Below are 19,737 nucleotides of genomic sequence, written 5' to 3'. Positions count from 1 at the left end.
TTTTAAGAATTAAGAATTAATGTTCTTAAACTATCATTTTAAGAATTATCTTAAACTAAACAAACTGACCATAAACAGTGTTGTTATGGGGATACAAATACAACTCTGTAAAAGAGTTATACCCTGTAAATGACTTGTACTCACCCTGTGCACCCTTGTGGCATACGTGAAATCAATTTGTGTGACTTTCATAATGTATTAATCTTTATTCCACATAACACTCATAAGCATAGTTGGAGATTTTTTTCAAAATGTAGTTTTATTTAGTTTTGCTATGTATTTCTGTTCAGAGGAAAGGTTCCTAACATCAGAAAAATCATAATCCTTAAGCTTTACTGATAGAATGGCACTAGGCATAAACATTTACATAAATTGTGTTGAGTAATGCTGACAGACAGCTTGCAAATACCATACAGTTACTTTAGCTGTAAAAGGAACTAAAACATCTGAACTACTACGGATTCCTTAAAAGACAAAGCCAGTATAAACACTTATGTAAACAGCTCTTTCAGTCTAAGATATTAAATCTGAGAAATGATTTTAAGACTGTTCTGTAAAACCTTTTAGTGAAGACGAACAAGAATCGACTGAAAATTAAACAGAGTCTGATTCTTTAAAGCTGAGGGGCAAGTCTTCCCCGGCCTTCAAAGGTGTTCCGTCCTGGCTCTACTTTCAGAATAACTTCTTCTGAAAATGTTTCTTACTGTATTTAATTCCCAATCAATCATTCCATTTCTTATTTTACTACAGACACAAAGTTCATTTTAAAGTAAGTGTAGCTGTTTTCTTTTTCCTCTGAACTTGACACAAAACCTTTTGCTTAGGAATAAAACTTGAAATTGCATTTTTTACTAACTTGCTGACAAAACGAGATATTGCTAATTGCACAAACCCAGATACAAATGAGCAATGAAACATTAAACTTCCAGATACACTAGAGCTAGATGAATTGATTTTTCCAAACCAAACAGCTTGTAGGGAGCAAGTCGCTGATAAACGAAAGAAACCAAGAAGCAAAAAAGAACATCATAAACCTATTAACAATTCACAGAATAAGATGTTAGCTAATATTCTCCATTCCAAAGTAAAAATGATTTGCCAAAATATTAACAGCAATAGGTAAAAGGCACCCTCGCATTAAAGCCAGAGATGGAACAAAGCATGCATTGGGTGAACACACATACTTTCGCAGTACAGAAGTGTCTTGCTTGATTGTGTCCTTTTTTTATTATTTGGTGATGTGAATTTTGCTGTGGTATTTTCCTGCCAGTCCCGCTGCCCCCCCTTGCTCCCATTAGCCATCTCTTACGGATCCCATCACCATAAGGTACAGGCATCTTCCAAAGGTACAAAACAAAACCAGCTATCTAATTTCTTGTTGCCCACACAACAATTCCATGAGTTCAGTTTGAGAGGGAGAGGCACATACTGTGTTTTATTTCATTCTGATAGTTTCTTGGGGGAAGCAGAGGAATTTTTGGTGGTCACTGCTATGAGATTTTCTAGATAGGGCTCAGATGATACCCACTTAGCTCTTGCTTGATAGGCACATGCTGTTGTTCTGGTGGATGACTCTGGGTGCATGACCACAGCCCACAAGAATACAAGCATTTGCTCTTTAACACAATTTAAATTAAAGCTGCAAGAGAAGGCCTTGTTGGGAGCAGCAGCAACCACGCCACACTGCTGCTTTGCTGACTTCCTAATCTATTTCCTTGGATAAGGACACTACGCTGAAGCTTGTGAAGACTTCACCTCATCACAGGCTGGCCTGAGGACTACTGACATACCAAATGTATTACTGGTAACCTCTGTACTCTTTAGATAGGATCTTAATGGTTTCTTAATGCAGTCCCTCCTGTCTTCCATCTGAGGGCTGTTCTGATATCTGTACATCATGGAAAGTTCCCCTCTTCCCAAAGCTCCCTCCCTCCACCAAAACCCAAATGACAGCAAAACAACTTTGAGAATAACATACTTAGTGTCATACTTAAAAGGGATGGATATTTCCTTGGAGTGGTGAGACTTCTTGGTTGTTTTTCTTGAGACATTTCCCCAGATGATCTGTTGAGTCTGGTATCAAAGAAACTCTTTTGAAAGGTTAAGCTTTCACCCTACCCTAGCCAAATCAGAAAAATGGGAAGGGGAAAGAGAAAGCACCTTGAGAGCTTTTTAAATTAGTCTAGTCTCCTACATTTCCAGGAAGACTGACCTGATCCTTGGGATGTAAGTTGCTAATATTATAAGAAAAGAAAACATGTCACATGCCTATCTGTGTACACATAGAAGCACACTATGTTATAGCTGAAAAATGTTCATCTATAATTGCTAAATATTAATTTTGATCTGTTGCTTGTTTTACTGTTTAAGGTCGTATGTCTAATTATTTGTATTTTGGAGTAAAAAGCATAATTTTTATTTACTTTTTTCCCTGGATGTATTCTCCCCTGCCCCCAACACCTGCTGTTACAACCTTGAGTTCCTGAGATACCGCAGCATTCCCTGTCACACCTTTATTAAGATAAAGTCACTATTTGTTAAACATTTACCTTTTGCAATACAATTAAAGCAAAATAGTTATGACTAAAATTGTATCTACTACTGTTTATGATAGAATGAGGAATTTGGCTTTTAATTTATTCTGTTTGTTGAAGAGGTCTGAAGAACTCTATGAACATTCATAGATCAATGTATAACTTTTAAAGCCTTTATCAACAGTCTTATATTTCCAGTTTAATCTTATCATCATGAAGGTAGACAAAACCAGACAACCACACAAGCTCCAGGAACTAGCACACAAGCAGTTCACAGTAATGAGGACACATGTGACCTTTCCTTTTTGATTTAGGATATTGCATGGATATCGCATGGATTGTGCAGGTCGTTTAGGCTTTTGGACGCCTATTCTTGCCAGGAAAAGAGAACTGCTGTGTTAGTGGCTGACTGAGATGATGTCCGCTCTTCCAACAGGAAAGATTATTGCTGTGGCACACCGGCCAGTGAGCACGATTACATCCTATGTATCCCATACGCTACAGTGCAGGGTCAGATTCCACAAAGGAGTAAACAACACTTCCCTAGAACAAGAGTATTTCTGTATGGAGGTCAAAAGTGATCACAGTTCTGTAAAGCAAACTGATTGCACTAGAACACTATAAAATTATTGCAGTAGAAATTGTGTTCATTAAAGTTTTGCTATTGTAAAAATGAGCAGTTATGATTCAGCTATTATGTAAACAAGACAGACAAAATACCTAAATAACAACCTTTATAGTATTGGAACAAAGGGCTATTTTAAAAAGGACTTTTCCCAGTTTGTTTCCAGACTTCTTTCGCTCCTTTAATGCTTTCTCTTTTCACACATTTCCAGTAACCGTGGATGCCCTGCTGTTGCGGTACCTGTAATAAAGTTGTAGTGTGTTCAGCATTTACACAAAAAAACACTCACAGACTGTGTAAATGTTCATATAATATATAATGTAATGCTGCTGCTCCCATAACTTATATGCATAGTAACAAGTTCTTGATGGCAGCACTCCTCCAGATTCATAAGCACTAAAGAATCTTCAGTTTACAATGTAAATTCTATTCACTATCTTCACTTGCATTTCTACAAGTGTTAACAAGATAGTTGCAAATTCTCCCTAATAATCATCTGTTGTATTTAAAAAATGATAAATATATAACTGAAAATGATAGACTATGTCAGCTTGTTACCCTCAAACCTCGATGAATTCGGTTCTTCAGGACTCCAAGAAACTCCCCATGGCTGAGGCAGTCATCTCCATCTAGATCAAAGATCTTGAAGATGGTATCCAAAACATTATCTGAGAGCTCCTGTCCTGTTGCCACCTTCACTGCTCTCTTGAACTCAGCTAGTAAAGAGATAACATTACCTTATATGTCATTGTGAATTGAAAAAATTGTAAAGCAAATAACAGGATTCTGTACAACTTACAATGTCTCCTGGCATCTTACCTAGAGAATATGGGATGTGTGAACTAGTAAACTATATCAGACGACCTCAATCAGGATGTACTTGAGCTTGCTTCATATTTCACAATACAATCTTTATTACCTTTATTACAAGCTTTTAAACTGCACTACTCATTTTCAAGCAACAGTGAAAGTGATAATTAGTTTTTGCTGAATATGGCTGCATGTTAAAAAAATATTTACTTTTGGCTGACATGCATCTGTGCATACAGATTAGAAAGCATTTGCCTTACTACAGCCTCATAAAAAAAACACTACCATTTTATCTTGAACCAGTTTCATGTCAAATAACTCCATAAGAATACTCTGCTCCTCAGAGAACAGTTTTCCATGCCACACTCCACCTCAACTGGCAATCCCCTCAGTGATTCTGTGGAGACACATACCACCAGATACTTCGAGCACTGATTACAGCACATAGTTTTAAGTACTTGTGGTTCTATTTTTTAAAGAGGTGTTAAGAAGTAGGTTAACTCTTCTTAGATTTATGGGGGAAGAGTTTATGAGGACTTAAGGCAGAAATAGTTGTCATACCTCTCTGGAGATCTACTTTCCTCTCCAGCTTCTTGTCCTCCTCTTTTTACCCTATCATGTGCATTACAGTAACACCTAGTATCCCCACTTCTGGGCTTATGGTATAAATAATTTGGAGTTTTGACTCAAATATAGATAAAGAAACAGGCATCGGGGTTGCCATAAAACATAAGAAAGTAACAGTGAAATGATTATTATAGCAAGCACAATCACAGCACCTGAATTTGATGCATTTTTGTAGGCATCATGGATGTATGAATTTCAAGGAGGGACAGGAGCTTACTATAGTATAGCAGTACTCTAGATTATTATAGGAAGTTGTCCCACTAAATCATATATCGTGTATACGTATAAATAAATAAATAAATATATTTAATATTAATATAATATAATATAATAAAATAAATAAATAAATAAATAAATATACACTATTTTCATAGACAAATGCTGTTTATAAACACTGGTATAAATATGATTAGTTCTGGGCACTTAGAGGAAAGAGCACTCCTGGCTTAGTTCTCATCATTGCCTCTTTGAACAATTCATGTATAAATGTAGCTGATCCATTCACATTTGGTTCACATATGATTAGAAGGAACATCCTTCTGTAAAAGGATATACCACAAACTAAAAGCATCATGAAATATGAAATGAAGAGCCTTAATTTTGTCTTTAGAAACATGTAAGCTGTTTTAGCCCTTTATACTAAATAGAAATCCGAAGATGGCACTGTTTTTCTTGAACAGTATATGAAGAAAAGGAAAAAGACCTTCTACAATTGTCAAGTGTAATAATCTTCAAACCAAGAAGGGTCATCTTATCAGAGAGAAAAGATGAGCTGCAGATTTAGAATAAAAAAATATGCATAGGAATAATGGGAAGTGCTGAAGGACTGACCCATTTTTAAAAAAATACTCACGTGTGTGAATACACATATGTACACAAAGGCAAAATAGCCAGACAAAGAACTTTGATGAAGGAATGATTAAACATGTATATGTGTAACATTCACAATATGGTTCAGTGCATAAAGAAATGCTCAAGTGCTGTTTGGTTAGTAATGAGCTTTTCTAAATAAATTTTGCTAGAGTGAACACCAACCATAGGCTTCATCATCCTTTGGCATTTTAGAAATGTGTTGCTTACATAAACGTGAGCTAAACGCTTGTATCTCACTTGTGACTATTATTTCGTCATTACTTTATCCTCTTTTCTTTCCACGTGTACATTTTGTATAAATACAATCGATATCCTCCACAGAAGAAAGATGCTGACAAATGAGGCAGAGGAGGGCCATGAAGCTGGTTGGGGATAGGGGCATGTGACGGAAGAAGAGAAGCTGAGGGAACTGAGGAGAACAGAAGGATGATGGGGTATCTAGCTGCAGCCTTCAGCTACCTAAAGGACTCATAGAGAAGACAGAGGCATATTTTTTTCTGGGTGCACAGAGGTAAGAGGCAATTGTCACAAGTTGCAGCAAGGTAATCGGATTGAAAGCAGAGAAAAAATCTTCACTATGAGAGTGGCAAAGCTCTAGAATGGGTTGCCCAGAGAGGCTGTGGAAACTAAACTTACTGAAAGCTGGATTAACTAGTGAAGGCAATTACAGCATGATAAAAACACACAGTTTTGGCCGCCTTTGATTTAAATAATCTTTGTATTTCTCTCTCAAGAATACTGAATTATCTTCCTGTCTTGTCACGATTCCTTCCTTTTTTTAGATAAGCCAGTCAGACATTTATTTCAATGAATGTTGAAGTCTCATCAACTTTCCTCAGGAACTATTTTCAAAAAACTTATGAGGGCTGCCTTTGAACTATAACAGGTAGGTAACAACCTCAGAAGTAGAACAAAAAGCATTTTTATTTCCATGAAAGTTTTGTTGCATTGCTCCTAATTTCTATTATATAGGAAATAAGAACTATCAGCAACTTCTCTCCCCCAAATCTTTGCTATAAGAAACACGTTAGTACCTTCTTTCTTTTTAATAGCTATGATTGTGTAATATTACATAAGCACAGGGAGATGACAGTACAGAGGAATAAATAAAACATAGTAAGTTGCTATAAGCCATTCAAAAGAACAGATTTCTACTGTTAGTTTCCTCAGAAAATTAGTTTTATTGGCAGAAAAAAGTTTTATTATCATGAACTGTTACAAAAACATGCATTCTTTCATGAAAATCATCTGTCAAATTTCCTGATCTGTAATTTGGTCTGATGTGAGTAGTTTGGTGAATGGGCTATTATATAACTCACTAGGACTTACAAATTAAAACATTTTGGGAAAGGTGCATCATTATTTTTCATGAAATAGAATTAATCTGGAAGAGTAGGATCCTGTATTTTTCAATTCCATAATGCTGCTTTAGGATAACTTATTTATATAAATTCTGTAACAGAAAGATATTTTCTCTTAAAAATACATATATGAAACTGAGCAGCACTTACCCCGTTTAACAGGACGATTAGCTACTGTAAACATCTGCATGGCAATAGAAAAGTCTTCCAGGTTGTTTGTAAACTTGCAAAAAGTCTTGAATTCCTCCAAACTGATATTCTAGAGTATTACAGAATTCAGATGATATATATTGAATAATACATTCAAATCTTAGTAGATCTATTTCCTTAAATCTGGTAGGACCTAATATTTAGGTGTGAGTCTGCTTATTCATCTTCAATATTTGTATTTCTCAGTTGAGAAATTAGCACTGTTCTTATTGGCATAAAATCCTTGTGAAAAGCTGCAATAATTCACTCAGAACCTAGTTACATTTTTGTATACTCATACTCAAATGAAAACTTGTACTTAAAAACGAGGAAGCAAAACAAAGTATACTTTATGTACCAACCTCGTCTGCCTGAATTCTGTCTTTCACGTTTTGCCAGTAAATTTCATTGTTTTCCTCATCAGTGAAATACAGCAACCATTCTGCAAAGTCTTCTTTTCTCATGACGTTCAAGCCCTTTGAAAACTGTATGAATTCCATTTCTTGTACTTCTGTTTGCAGATTTTCCATGAATCTAAGCGTAAACAAACATTATCCAACAGTTGCTACTTGCACTTGCACCACTTTGTCACTGCTCCTACCTTAGCTACTAAATGTAGCAGACACCTAACCACAGATACTATCTACATCAGTGTTTAAAATGTTGTTGATGTAATTTTACCTGTTGGTACTGATTTGTTTGCACTGCTGCATTTCAGTAATTATACCAGTAGGGTGCTCTCTAAGTCTACGTACATAGCTTGCTGCTGCTAAGGTAATTTACAGATGCACCTAGTATATAGCTTTTGCATATGGAAGAAAAATGTTTAAAAATGTGCAGATAATTAGATAAAACTACTGAAGAGGCAGTATTAAAATGAATAAATGAATGAATGAGAAAGGACACAATACCTAAGGCCTGACACGTGATTTATGAAATTTCATATTAGTCAGAGAGGAATGAAAAGGTTGGAAAATGCTTAGAAAGATGAGGCTCTAACAATCACAAGCAACATAAGCCTTAACTAGAAAAGTGACAGAAAAAAAGGAAAATTGAAATCATCGATACAGGAGAAGATGACTAAAAGCCTCAAAGATTATAACTGCAAAGAGAGGTTTGGCAGATCAGGTCTGCACTCATGAGAGAATGGATTACAGAGGATTACAGCTGACATGTGCAGAGTTTGGAAGAGGGCAGAAAATGATGTCACAGGTGTTTGGGAAGGTAACAAGAGAACTGTCTGAAAAAGGGAGGTGTGAGTATCACGGTTTTTAGGATACATCTTTTTTTTAGGGAGATAGAGTAAAACATGAAACAAGTAACAACCTGCAGGCACAGAAGCTACCACTGTAAGCAGAGTTGTGGCTCTGAGTTTTCTCAGTTTGGTTTACATGGCCATTATCCTTTCTTCTGGCCTGATACAAATTTGGAGAAAGCAAAAAACAATGGTGTGTGATCTACTTGATAATTCTTACCTTAGAAATGGGGCAATGTAAAAGTAAGTGATGATTTTTTCATGGAAGTAAAGGCTAAAAGCACAATGATGCTTGCCAGAATGTCCTTACTGTAACAAAAGAACCCCGCTTTAGTGAGCTGCAATAATTACGGATAGGAAGGAACGAAATACTTCTATACTGAGACAAAGCAATTAGTTGAAGAAGGGGACAGCTAAGTGTCTATGCAGCAAAAATGAGTAGAGGCTCATTTGCTTGTCAGTATTTGCATGGCCTCACTGGATTTGAATTCTTTTCCCTGAAATTGAGGCATTTTAGTCCATACAACTATCTTTAGTTCTTTAATGAGATCGCTTGGACAATTAGTAGCTTGAAGCTCTGTGCAATCTGTAAGGGGTAAGCTGAAGACTGCTGCTGCAGCATAAGCTCTCTCTTGTATTTTCTTCCATAATAATTAGAGCTGCACATACAAATAAAGGGCCTGAACAAATGCTTCATTGCTCACGGCATGCAGGTAAATGAGAGCTTGACAGTGGAAGTGATTTTAAGTGGCAGGCCACAGTTTTATTAATGCAATGCTGAGGAGGGGTATGGTATGCTCTCTCATTTTATATGGATATCTATCTGGTCCAGTAAAGTAGGTTTACAAGGCTTCCACAATATAGTCAATATTTGAGGCATATTCCTCCACAGTCCTCCTTAAGACCTGGCTCACTTTGAAGTCTCCTTGCTCCCTCTCACAAGGGGATAAAATCCCAAAGGAATCGCTTGGTCGGCAGATGTGAAGGAGAGGCCTGTTGTCTTACAGAGCCGCAAAAGCTTCCTTGCAAACCATGCTTTGGTTTTCAGATGCAGCTCCTGCCCTTGCAGCTAAGCTAACGAGGTGACTGCTGCTTCTGGCCAGCCAACAACCAGCGTGGGATGGAGGAGAGCAGTCAGCGTGGGCTGGCAGCAGCAGTCCCGCTGCTCTGTACGCCCCTATGAGACAGCACAGTTTCAGCTGGGAGGAGAGAGCAAGGCAGGGACTACTGCTTGGTCTAGGCTAGGGCAGAGCACAGCCGTAAGGGAGGGGCTGGTGGAAGGGCGACAGGGTGAAGGGGTCCCTGGCTACTCCTGGGTGTGGATAAAGATGGTTAGGACAAAATAAGTCAGCGTATATGACAGGCCATGCTGCTAGGAGAAGCAGTTGTGGCTGGGGGAACTCGGAGAACCATTGCCCCTGAAGCCTGTCAGAAACTGGCTGCTCTCTGCCTTGAAGACCCCGATCCTCAGACCGTTTTTTATATCCACGGTATCTGTCCTGGCTGACCAGGTAAGCAGGACCAGCATCACAAGGGGCCTCCCCCAGAGACAGGTGGGATCTGCATAGACCGGGCAGGGAGTCAGTCCAGCTGTGACTGGACCAGGACCACTTTGCTGCATTTTGAGCATGTATGGCAAGGTCTGAGGAGCAGGTAGGATCCGGGACGTGTTGTTTGTGCTTCGCTGGAAGTCACAACAGAAACTGTACAGAACAATAGCTGCACCTTCGACTGTTGCCTCCAGCCCACTTAATGCTTGGTCTAGGGAAGGAATTGCTGCTGAAAGGCAGATCATTTTCAGAAATATGCCTAATTGTGAATATAGGAAAACGAGACACTGTGTGTTTTATTCTCCTGGCTTTTAGTCTGTGAAAGGTGGACGTACCTTGTGACAGACTTAAGGTTTGTTATTTGAAGCAGGAGTTATTTATGGGGGGAGCAAGTCTCAAACGTTAGCTGTACTGGTCATGTTCTTCCGTCTTCTCTACATACTGAAGCAGAAGACCCACAGCAGCCTGCTCACTGGCTGCTTTGGTCATACCACATAAAGGCAGGAGAGCTGAAACACCAAGTGTTTTTACATGCTAAGGAAGAAACAGGTGGCCCATGTAACCATACACATCAGCCAGCTGAAAGGTGCAACAACGCAGAGAGGAAAGGGAGGGTTTGGCTGTGGCATTTTTAACATGCACTTGCTTCTGCACCCTCTAGTCTGCTAGGGAAAGAAGTGTTTTCTTTCCCCTGTCCCACTGAGTGTTTTCCACTGCCTTTTCTCAGGCCTGGTTTCTTGCCCATTCCCTTTGCCTTGAGGCAATGATACTGCATACTTCCTATTGCCTGATAACCACCTATCTTACTGCTCTACTCAGATTATTACTTATTTAGGTACAAAAAATTTAATGGATATTTCATTTCAACTTGTAGGCTTGCTCCCGGCAAGGTGGAGTGGGAAGATTTCATGCACTACTAAATGCTACTTGGAGCAGAAGCTGAACTGTGCACTTTAAAATTCAGATGTGATAGTCTCCCATATTACAAAAATTACAATAATATGAATCATTGCATCAGCATTCTAGGTCATTTTTATTCCCAGATGTGAGAGTTAAAAATCCTAATGAGTTTTTTTTTTAAGAGAAAGTTATTAGAAGTTATTTTTAATAACCTTCTAGTTAGAAAGTAAAGCTTGATACTTATATGCCTAAGACACTACTAGGGATATTTGCTTTTGTACCTTCTGGATCACAACGTGATGAGTTTCTGCTAGAAATTCCTTCGAATTCCTTCAGGTATTAGGAAAAACAAGCACAGAAATGAAATTCCTGCTCTCCTGAGGTCAATATGAGCTTGGCCATGGACTTCTAAGGGGTCCAGGGGTCCAGAACTAGAAACAGGGAAGAGGATTCTGATCTCAGATGTGCTGTACAACTCCAGAGTAATCACACTGGGAATACTCTTACACTACAGTAGCTGACAATAAAAGCAAGCCCTGAGTTTACAAAAAAAGAAAAGGTAAATCCTTAATTTTTAAGACAGGAAAAAGGCAGGGAACAGACAGCACTTTAAGATAGCCTGCTTTATCCACACTCTTATTTAAAACACCCACATTGAAGGCTAACGGCCAAATTTGCTATCCTGTTACAACAGCCTCCAGAAACCTTATCAGGATTTAAGCCCTCATTTTGTAACATGCTTTGCAAATCTATAGAAAGAGGGAGTCTCTCAAGACTTTTTGGCAACTCACCTTTCAGAGAAGTGAAAATGTAATAAAAGCCAGGGGACCTCAGGAATCCAGCTATTCTCCCTCCAACCTGAGATGTTGAAATGAAGTGCTAGCATATTCCTTATAGCACACAAAGTTAGCAGAATGAAGCACAAAAGGAAAGGTTAGGGCAAGTTTCCCCTCGTACACCTCTTGACTTGTACTGAACGTTTGTACAGAGCTTTAATAGTCAAATACAGAACTGACCAGTGCTTGTGGCACTAATGTGTAGGAAGGAAAAGTAACACAAAGATTGTTGTGGATACATCACCCCAGCATCTGAACTCTGCTGAGGCTCCTCTGTGGACACTGGAGTCCTGCTGAAGATTTGATAGTCCTCTCTGCAGGAAAGGACTGCTACAATCCAGCTGCATGGCTGCCTCTTTGCAAATCTGACTTTCCAAAACAGAATATAGAAAATCTAATACGGACTTGACCGTAAGCTTTACAGAACTTCAGATACGTGCTTGTAAACTCAGTTTTACAAGCTGAAAGACAGTTCATGAATCTCACTGTTTTCAGAATTACAGCAAAAAAAGCACTTTGTTTCATGTCCTCAAATGTTTCCAACTCAAATGCAACAAAACTACTCACTTTCATTTATAAACATGCTGTAGAAACTAATCAAGCTATTCCTCTGGCAGGTATATAGGAAAGGAAGAAATGGAGATTCTTTTTAACCTTATTACTAACTATTCGGGAAATGTTCAAATTCAGTCGTGATATGAATACATAATCATGAAGCCAGATTTTGCTCCCATCTCTTCCACTTCCTCACTGTCTGATACTGGCTATACATGATGTAATCCCTAAGTGTACTGGAGGTTCACGTACATACATATACTTGTATCTCTGTGTATATGTACACACAGCCAAGTAAGGGGGCAACCATAAATCTGCTTTTGCAAAGCACTTCTAAATCCCTAGATGCAAATCACCACGAATGTACAAACTATCATCCCAGCAGAAGTACTGCTGCGTTACTGCTTGATGAGGCTACTTGGAAGAGATTCTGCATCCGTGCGTCAGCATACACACGGAAAAGCACCAAATCTCTGCACTAGCAGTGTAGTCCCTTCTAGAGCATTCTGGTTACATGAAAGGCTTCAAATGAAATGTAACACAGAATTTCAGAATACTGAAAGAGCAGAACAGGACAGGTTAAAAAAAAGGCTCATTTTGTGTATGGTTATACAATTTGTGGTCTTTGAGCTAAAGCAGAAAATAAAGAAGAAACAATGAATAAAGAATATTTCTAGTGCACAATTCTATTAATGTATATGAAGTTTTGAAGCAACAAATCAGGTAAGAAAACACTGTAAAATGGATTTGAAAGATGTCCATTTTTTAACCATACCAGGAAATAATCTTTGTAAGCCATTTGTAAACCAGAAAAAAGAAATACATGTCTTCCTTTTACTTTTTTTTTTCTTTCCTTCAAGTGGATTGTGAGAGATTTAAGCTTGTTTGGGGACAGATTACCAAAAAAAAAAAACAGTTGTAAACTCTTTCGGGAGTAAATTAATGTCTCCTCTTTTATTTGGGATTAGACATGCTTAAATAAGATCACTAAGGGACTTTTTCAGAAAAAAAAAGTGGCTGTCAAGAAGAAATACTTGCTATACCTAGAAAACTGAATCGTCTTCTACCGAGAAAGAAAAACAAGAATACAAACAGCATTGCTGAAATTCAAAGCACAGCTGAAACACTGTTGGAAGAAAAAGCCCCCAAATGGTTTCTATGTCTCAAAAAATAGGGACACCTACCATGCATGAAAAAAAAGAAAACCTGGCATTCCAGTGACTTTCTGGCCTCTGGCTTCATATTTGAAATTCGACATTCTAGAAGATGAGGCTTGGTATTAGAGACCGACATTATTACTGAGCTGTAAAAGTCAGTGGTGTTGCCTGAAACTGAAATTTTTTCAGGTCTTCTGAGAAGAAAGTGTGACCTGCTTACAGCTTCTTGTATTAAACTAACTCTTCTTTGTTACATCATTTTAGGCTTGGTGCATGTTGTCTTATACCATCTTAAACTGTAGAAGAACAATCATTCCAGCTGTGTTTGACTAGAAGGCACCACCTTTACTAGTGAGGTAGTTAAACTTACTCCAGAATAATGTAGATTGACACTGCCTAACTTTTGCCAGGGAAACCAGCTGTTGCTTTTGAAGTTCTGAATGATGACATGACGGACAATACAGCTGGCAAGAAATTATGTAGCACTTTTGAGCTGAACACGTGTTCCTTGAATCAAGAAGATTAAGATCTTAAGCTTTAAGACCTCTGAAACCTCCTTGTTCCTATAGGAAAGACACAGAATTATGCTTCCTTGATTGTTTCCACAACTTCTAAGCAGGCACAGGGGAAGCTGCAGAATGAAGCAGGAATCCCACCACTAGATGCCTGCTGCTCAACAGAGAAAGAAAAGGAGCAGCTTTCGTTACTGTTTTGACTATGTTCTGCAGGATGTCAAGAAAAGAGCTTGACTGGACACAAAATACATATGAAAAGATTACTTCTTTACTTCCATGCAGCTCAAGAAAGGCTAAAAATGTCTTTTTTCCCCCTCTGTTTCATGGTCTCATTCTTTACGTCCACTAAAAAGCATCTATGATGACTTCCAAAGAACCACACACCAGGTGGAGATGACAGGAGCACTGCGTGCTTAAACATTTTCCCTCTCTCCAGGCAATGTGCCGCCTGTCTTTGGGGCTGTGGGAAGGAGGCAGGAGAGCTGGCTTAGAGCAGCTCTACATTGCCTGAAGAGTTGTAGATGGTTTCTGTCTTCTTTGTGACAGTTGAATGCAAAGAAAGCAGAAAAGGGCCTGACTGGGGCCCTCTGATATTTTTTAAATCATTGGACTGTGGGCTAAAAGGGTTGGACATCATTGGTGTATATGACGATACAGATGGTTACACACTCACAAAAGGATATTTTAAAGTCAGCCAGAGAAACTGAAAAGGGAGCATGAGTAAAATATATGTAAGTAATGAGGTGAGAACATTAGTCTCTGCTTTCTGAATTCCCTTATAAGTACAATGAAATTTCACAAAGAAAGCATTCCTGTGATTTTTTTTTTTTTTAGTTTCAAGGACTCTACAACACAGTGCGAACTGTATATTTAAGTGATGTGACAAGTTTTAGTGTGTCCTAATCAAATTTAATCATCCCTTCTTTCTAATAGGTACTACACTGATCAACGAAAGGCTTTCTAAGCAAGAACTTGGAAAATGATAAAAGCATTTACCATCATTATTTTCTGCTTTTGACAATGATCTATGTCTGTACAGCTCATCAGTCATCTCTTGTAAAAACAGCATGGCACTTTGATCAAATAGCCAACAATAGCTTCCCGTGTAAGGTAAAATGTTGTGAGCGGCCATCAGACAGAAATCACATTTTCTCTGAACAATAGGAACCCAGAAATGATGTGCTTGATTTACTTGCAAATAAAATCATGTGAAAAGTGATATCTTCACACAGGTTAAAAAGACACTGATCCTTTTATTCACCTTTCTGTGTGTTAAACAAACTTGGCTGTCATGTTGCGACTGACATGGAGTGTATACGCAGTGATAAAGAGGCACATTCCAACTCCATGAAAAATAACTGCCACTGCTGAAAAATTACCTGCATTAAACCTTACACTTATCCCAAATTTAAGAGCAAGATGTGGGAGTTTGATTTTGATTACAGGCCTCTATCTGTGTGGTAGGCAAAGGTCTTTAACCTGCATGTTCTGAATGTATTAGGTACATAGGTTTATCAATGTCATGCCTCATTGGGTCAATGTAGGATTTTATCTAAGACCTGAGGCACTCCAGTTTACACTGTATATGCAAACACAGCCTTTTACTGGTGCTGTCTTTTGTTCCATTTAGAGGACCTATGGTATAGAGAAGAGAGCTGTAGGCATCTTAAATTTATTTTATTTGTTTAGCTTTCTATTGAGTTGAGGTCTTCAGAAGAGAAAGGTTGTTTATATGAAGATTGGTGTGTGCCTGAGTCAGTGAAGTGGAGCACTCTGTAGTGTCAGGAAAATTGTCACTCTTCCTTTTTTATTCTGGCTTTCCCCAAACCTCTACTGATTGCAACAACATCCATTTTTAAGAGAGCTGACACAGATTCCCTTGCTTCTGCATATAAATTGAAATATACACATTATCCTGATTTATTTTTGCAGATCACAAACAACTGATTATTTTTGTAGAAAAAGTACTAGTAATGGAGATAATCTTCTCTTGATGTTATGTTACACATCAGGTGTCAAGATGTGGTGTGCTGAGTTGATATGGGAGAAACCGATCTCCCAGCTAACAGAGGGTTTTAAGCAGTTAAGTTGTGATGCTGTGTAGGTGGTGGTCATCATTACTGATTGAAATAAAAATTGGAAGAAAAAATCTCATCTGATTAAAACACCAACAGCTGATACACCACTGGGCTTTCAAGCTGAAAGCAACCAAAGCAGAACTCCATACTCTGATGCAGACAAGGATAACAGCACCTTTCTGAAATGTATGTGATGTACGAACTGAATGACTCCCTGGATCAAACTCAGAACTTTTTAATAACTCCTGATTTTACAAAGCTTGCAGTGAAATAGACTGGTATAAGCTTGACTGTCACATGCTTCAGGGAGCAACAGTCACTCAGTATTTCACTGCGGTTTCGGACGGATGTGGTGTTTACCTTCTGTCTTAATTTGAGTTCTGACTTCAGTGCCATGAAGTACCTGCACAGTCCCTTTGCAAAAGCAGTTCAAAGGGTAAAAGAAAAGGCACAGTTAAAATCTGAAAAGAAGCTGGAATTTGAAGTGAGGAGAGAAGTTGCCTGTACCCTCCCGTAAGAGCCAGGGGGAGGGGGCAGGGTGTAGGTCTCAACTTAAATGTTTTTTGTTGATTAGCAGTCACTGCTTTGATGATTTGACCAAGAAGAAGAAAAATGCTCCTGAGTCATACTGTCTGCAGCTATGCCATCAAACAGCTGCCAGGAATGGTAGTCCCAACCATCACGGCCTCCAGCCCCACTGCTGCTTTTGAGCTCCTCGTGGTGCTCAGCTTCTCCTGCAGACAGCAGACTCAAGGAGCTAAACTAGAAAGGTAACCATGCAAAATTATGAATAGCCTCCTGCTTGCTTACCTGCTTAACTTTCTGAACCAGCTCAGTGTGAGGTCAGATTAATCCCTGTGTTAGTGCAAAGCAGAAGGAGTAGTAACAGGTTTGGTTGCTGTTAGACTCGTGTATCTGAAAAAATACCTGAAAAACTCAGAATAGTGAAGCTTTTCCTTTCCTTCTCTTCCAAAGAAATGTACCAGCAACATGGTATTCACACCAGAGCCTTCCAGTTCTGCGCCCTATAAAATGAAAAACTATGATTAATTAGTATGCATTGAATGACTACTGTTATCTATTCAACACAAATCTTGAAATATTTTGAACTAGAATTTTACAAAATACCACTGTAATTTAATTACTCTTCCCAAAGCTATTGCATACGAATCTCAGAGCTGAATAATTCCTCCACATGAACAGGAAACAATGCATTGTATGTTCTGCTTCTAATATATCCTATACAAAGACTGAATACATTTTATAACTTTCTTTTGTGTATTTTATTAGAACTTAGAAGATTGTTAGTTGTATTTTGAAAAAGCTTGACACTTAGCTGAATACAGATGTTAAAAAGTTAACATCTTTGTAAAAAAACGTGTTTTAATCAGATCTTTCAGATTTGTTCCAGCCATGTGCAAACTCTGTTCTGTGAATACCTTCATGACTTAGTCTACGGAACAAAACTAGAAAAATACATTCACAGTGTTCTATCATGATATGTTTTATATGGCTTCTTACCAAATCTCCATTTTCTTATTTCTTCTATATTTTATTTAATCTGATAAAAAAAGTTCTGCAGAAAAAGGATGCACATTATTTCAAACCAGAAATCTTTATCAGCATCTTTAACAAGCCTAAAACCACACATAATGCTGGATATCTGTTTTGTTCTTCTTTCAGCACCAGCATAGTGGCATTTCTTTGAACGCAACAAAACACTAAGAAACATGAAGAGAGATTTTTTTTTGTAAGTCTGGAGGGATTTCAACAAACTATTCTTATGACATCTAAATAGCCTCTGTGTCTTTTATCTGGCTGAAGAGGTAAGATGAAAGACAAGAGTCTATTCATAAGATTTAATACTAATGGTTATTTAGCTTTCAGCATCATCAATAACAAGTCCCATTAGTCCACTGTGTGTTTCATGCTTACTGCATATGTGACACAATATTTTATCATTAAAGAGGTAACGTTCCTCATTTCTGCTGCAAGTCACAATTCACTAAATGCCAGTGATATGAAGTATGAATGAACCTGGAAAAAACTTTTCAAGTCATATGCAAACTGCACTTATTGAACTTTAACATTCAACTGTAGGCAAAGAATATTTAAATACCCACAAGGTCCATGCTTCTGAAGTTTAAACAGTTCAGATTACTAAGACTGACACACAGAGATTCCTGGATGCTTATTTGAAAGTCAAACCCAAACTATTTATGTCAGAATGCAAGGTTTTGTAGGAAGAAACAGAGGAGAGTCAACACATTTCTCACTACAGCACATTTCTCATCTGCTTTTTGTGCTTTTGGTTTACATGCTTAAAGGAGACTTGAAAATGCAAGAAATAAATTTGCTGAAGTAACTTTTAGCGTTGAACAACTGATTACCTGATTTAATACTTCTAGTAACTTATATTTAACTATGACTCCATATCGAAATCAGTGCTGCATTGAAAGCATGCTGAAAAACAAGGTTTAACTAATTTTAAAAACTAAGTCTGCAACAGAAAAAGTTTTTTCTTCTCTTCAGGTTTCTGTAGTTATAAGCTAGAAGACACACAAACAATACCTATCTCATCTTATCTAAGATGACAAAGCCTATCCCTGGATTTATAACAAATATGCACCTACTTGTTGCCTACCCTCTTTATCAGTTGAAATTCCAAGGTGAAACTGGCAGATGTCCAAGCACTATGTTAGAGTTAAATGTATTTTAAAACTACAAAACAGTACATTTGTTTAAACAGAATATGCAATAGGAAACCAGAGAGACTACAGCTTGAGGGTAAAATTTCAAAAAAATTGCTTTCACTAGGGCTAATGCTATTAAATTAAAGTACATGTTAGTACATAATTCCTTTTTGTCCACGGAATCATTAGGAGCTTTTGCTGCTCAACTGTATAAATTAGTACCAACATGACAAATCTTTGTTAGAAGATAATGAGAGCTCTATTAGTATTTCCAACACCTCACCCTCCTGAGCTTAGGTAAAAGAATAACTTATGCTTGGAATGTCTCTCTTGGCAATGAGAGTGAAATGGTAACCTAATCTCAGAGCTGTAAAAAAGACCAGACTGCAACTCAATCACAGCGCCACCATCTAAATTTAGTGAAATTTTGTACTCTGGTGAGTCTGGTGGCTTCAGATCTTGGCACGTGCCCCACAGCCCCTTTCTGAGCTTACAGAAAGGAAGCTCAGCACAGAGCAGAGAAGGGATAGTGATAAGTTTTGAGTCACACCCTGATGTGAGCATGGGTTGGGGTGCAGACATGTGTCTAGCCTGAGGAGCTCAGATGTGTCCTGGGTCCACAAAGACCAAGCTCTGATGACAAACAAGTCTATATGAACTAATGAACATGTGTGTACACATTATAAATATAATCTTACATTTCTAGAGTAATTTTAACTCCTGGTACACTTTTCAAAAGCACCATGAAGTGCTAAATTATGCAATTCTTCCCTTTTAAACAAGATGAGATAACACATTCATTTCTTTATTACATTACACAGATTGGTAGAACAGAAGCCGCATGCTGCAAACACTGAGTCATAGTGCAGACCTAATCCTGTAGCTCTCCACCGAGCTTCTGACATTTATGACTTGATACTGCAGCAAGTAGCAACAAGCGCCACTGAGAAGAAACTTATCACATAGTGAGACGGGATTTTCAAAATAATGCACCTAAGTGATTTTCAAAACACATCTGAACTGTTAACAGACTGACCATCTCTAGACTCTTACCACCTTTCATTGCAGCATTCACTAGAGGCATGACTGGAAATTATTAAAATCTGTAATATGGTCCTTGTGCTCTTACTTGCTTCCTATGCCATGTCTTGTTTTGGTAGAAAATTTAAAAATAACACG

At 38.0% G+C, this 19,737-nt stretch overlaps 1 protein-coding gene across 2 annotated transcripts in view; it reads right to left on the bottom strand.

Annotated features, from left to right (window-relative positions):
- Positions 1–240: 240 nt before the first annotated feature.
- The window catches only part of MICU2 (mitochondrial calcium uptake 2), a 162,392-nt gene continuing 142,895 nt past the window's right edge, over positions 241–19,737 (bottom strand). For both annotated transcript variants that reach the window (XM_064505015.1, XM_064505016.1), the window contains 5 exons: positions 16,793–16,890; positions 7,382–7,553; positions 6,981–7,089; positions 3,718–3,875; positions 241–3,399 (listed from right to left, as the gene is read on the bottom strand). In XM_064505015.1, the coding sequence (XP_064361085.1) occupies positions 3,295–3,399; positions 3,718–3,875; positions 6,981–7,089; positions 7,382–7,553; positions 16,793–16,890 (642 nt within the window). In that variant the 3' untranslated portion in view covers positions 241–3,294. The remainder of the gene's footprint in view (positions 3,400–3,717; positions 3,876–6,980; positions 7,090–7,381; positions 7,554–16,792; positions 16,891–19,737) is intronic.

The sequence above is a fragment of the Dromaius novaehollandiae genome, chromosome 1 (assembly GCF_036370855.1).
Source record: "Dromaius novaehollandiae isolate bDroNov1 chromosome 1, bDroNov1.hap1, whole genome shotgun sequence".
Taxonomy (NCBI): Eukaryota; Metazoa; Chordata; class Aves; order Casuariiformes; family Dromaiidae; genus Dromaius; species Dromaius novaehollandiae.
The sequence above is the reverse complement of the archived record's forward strand: the minus strand, read 5'-3'. Positions and strand labels throughout refer to the sequence as shown.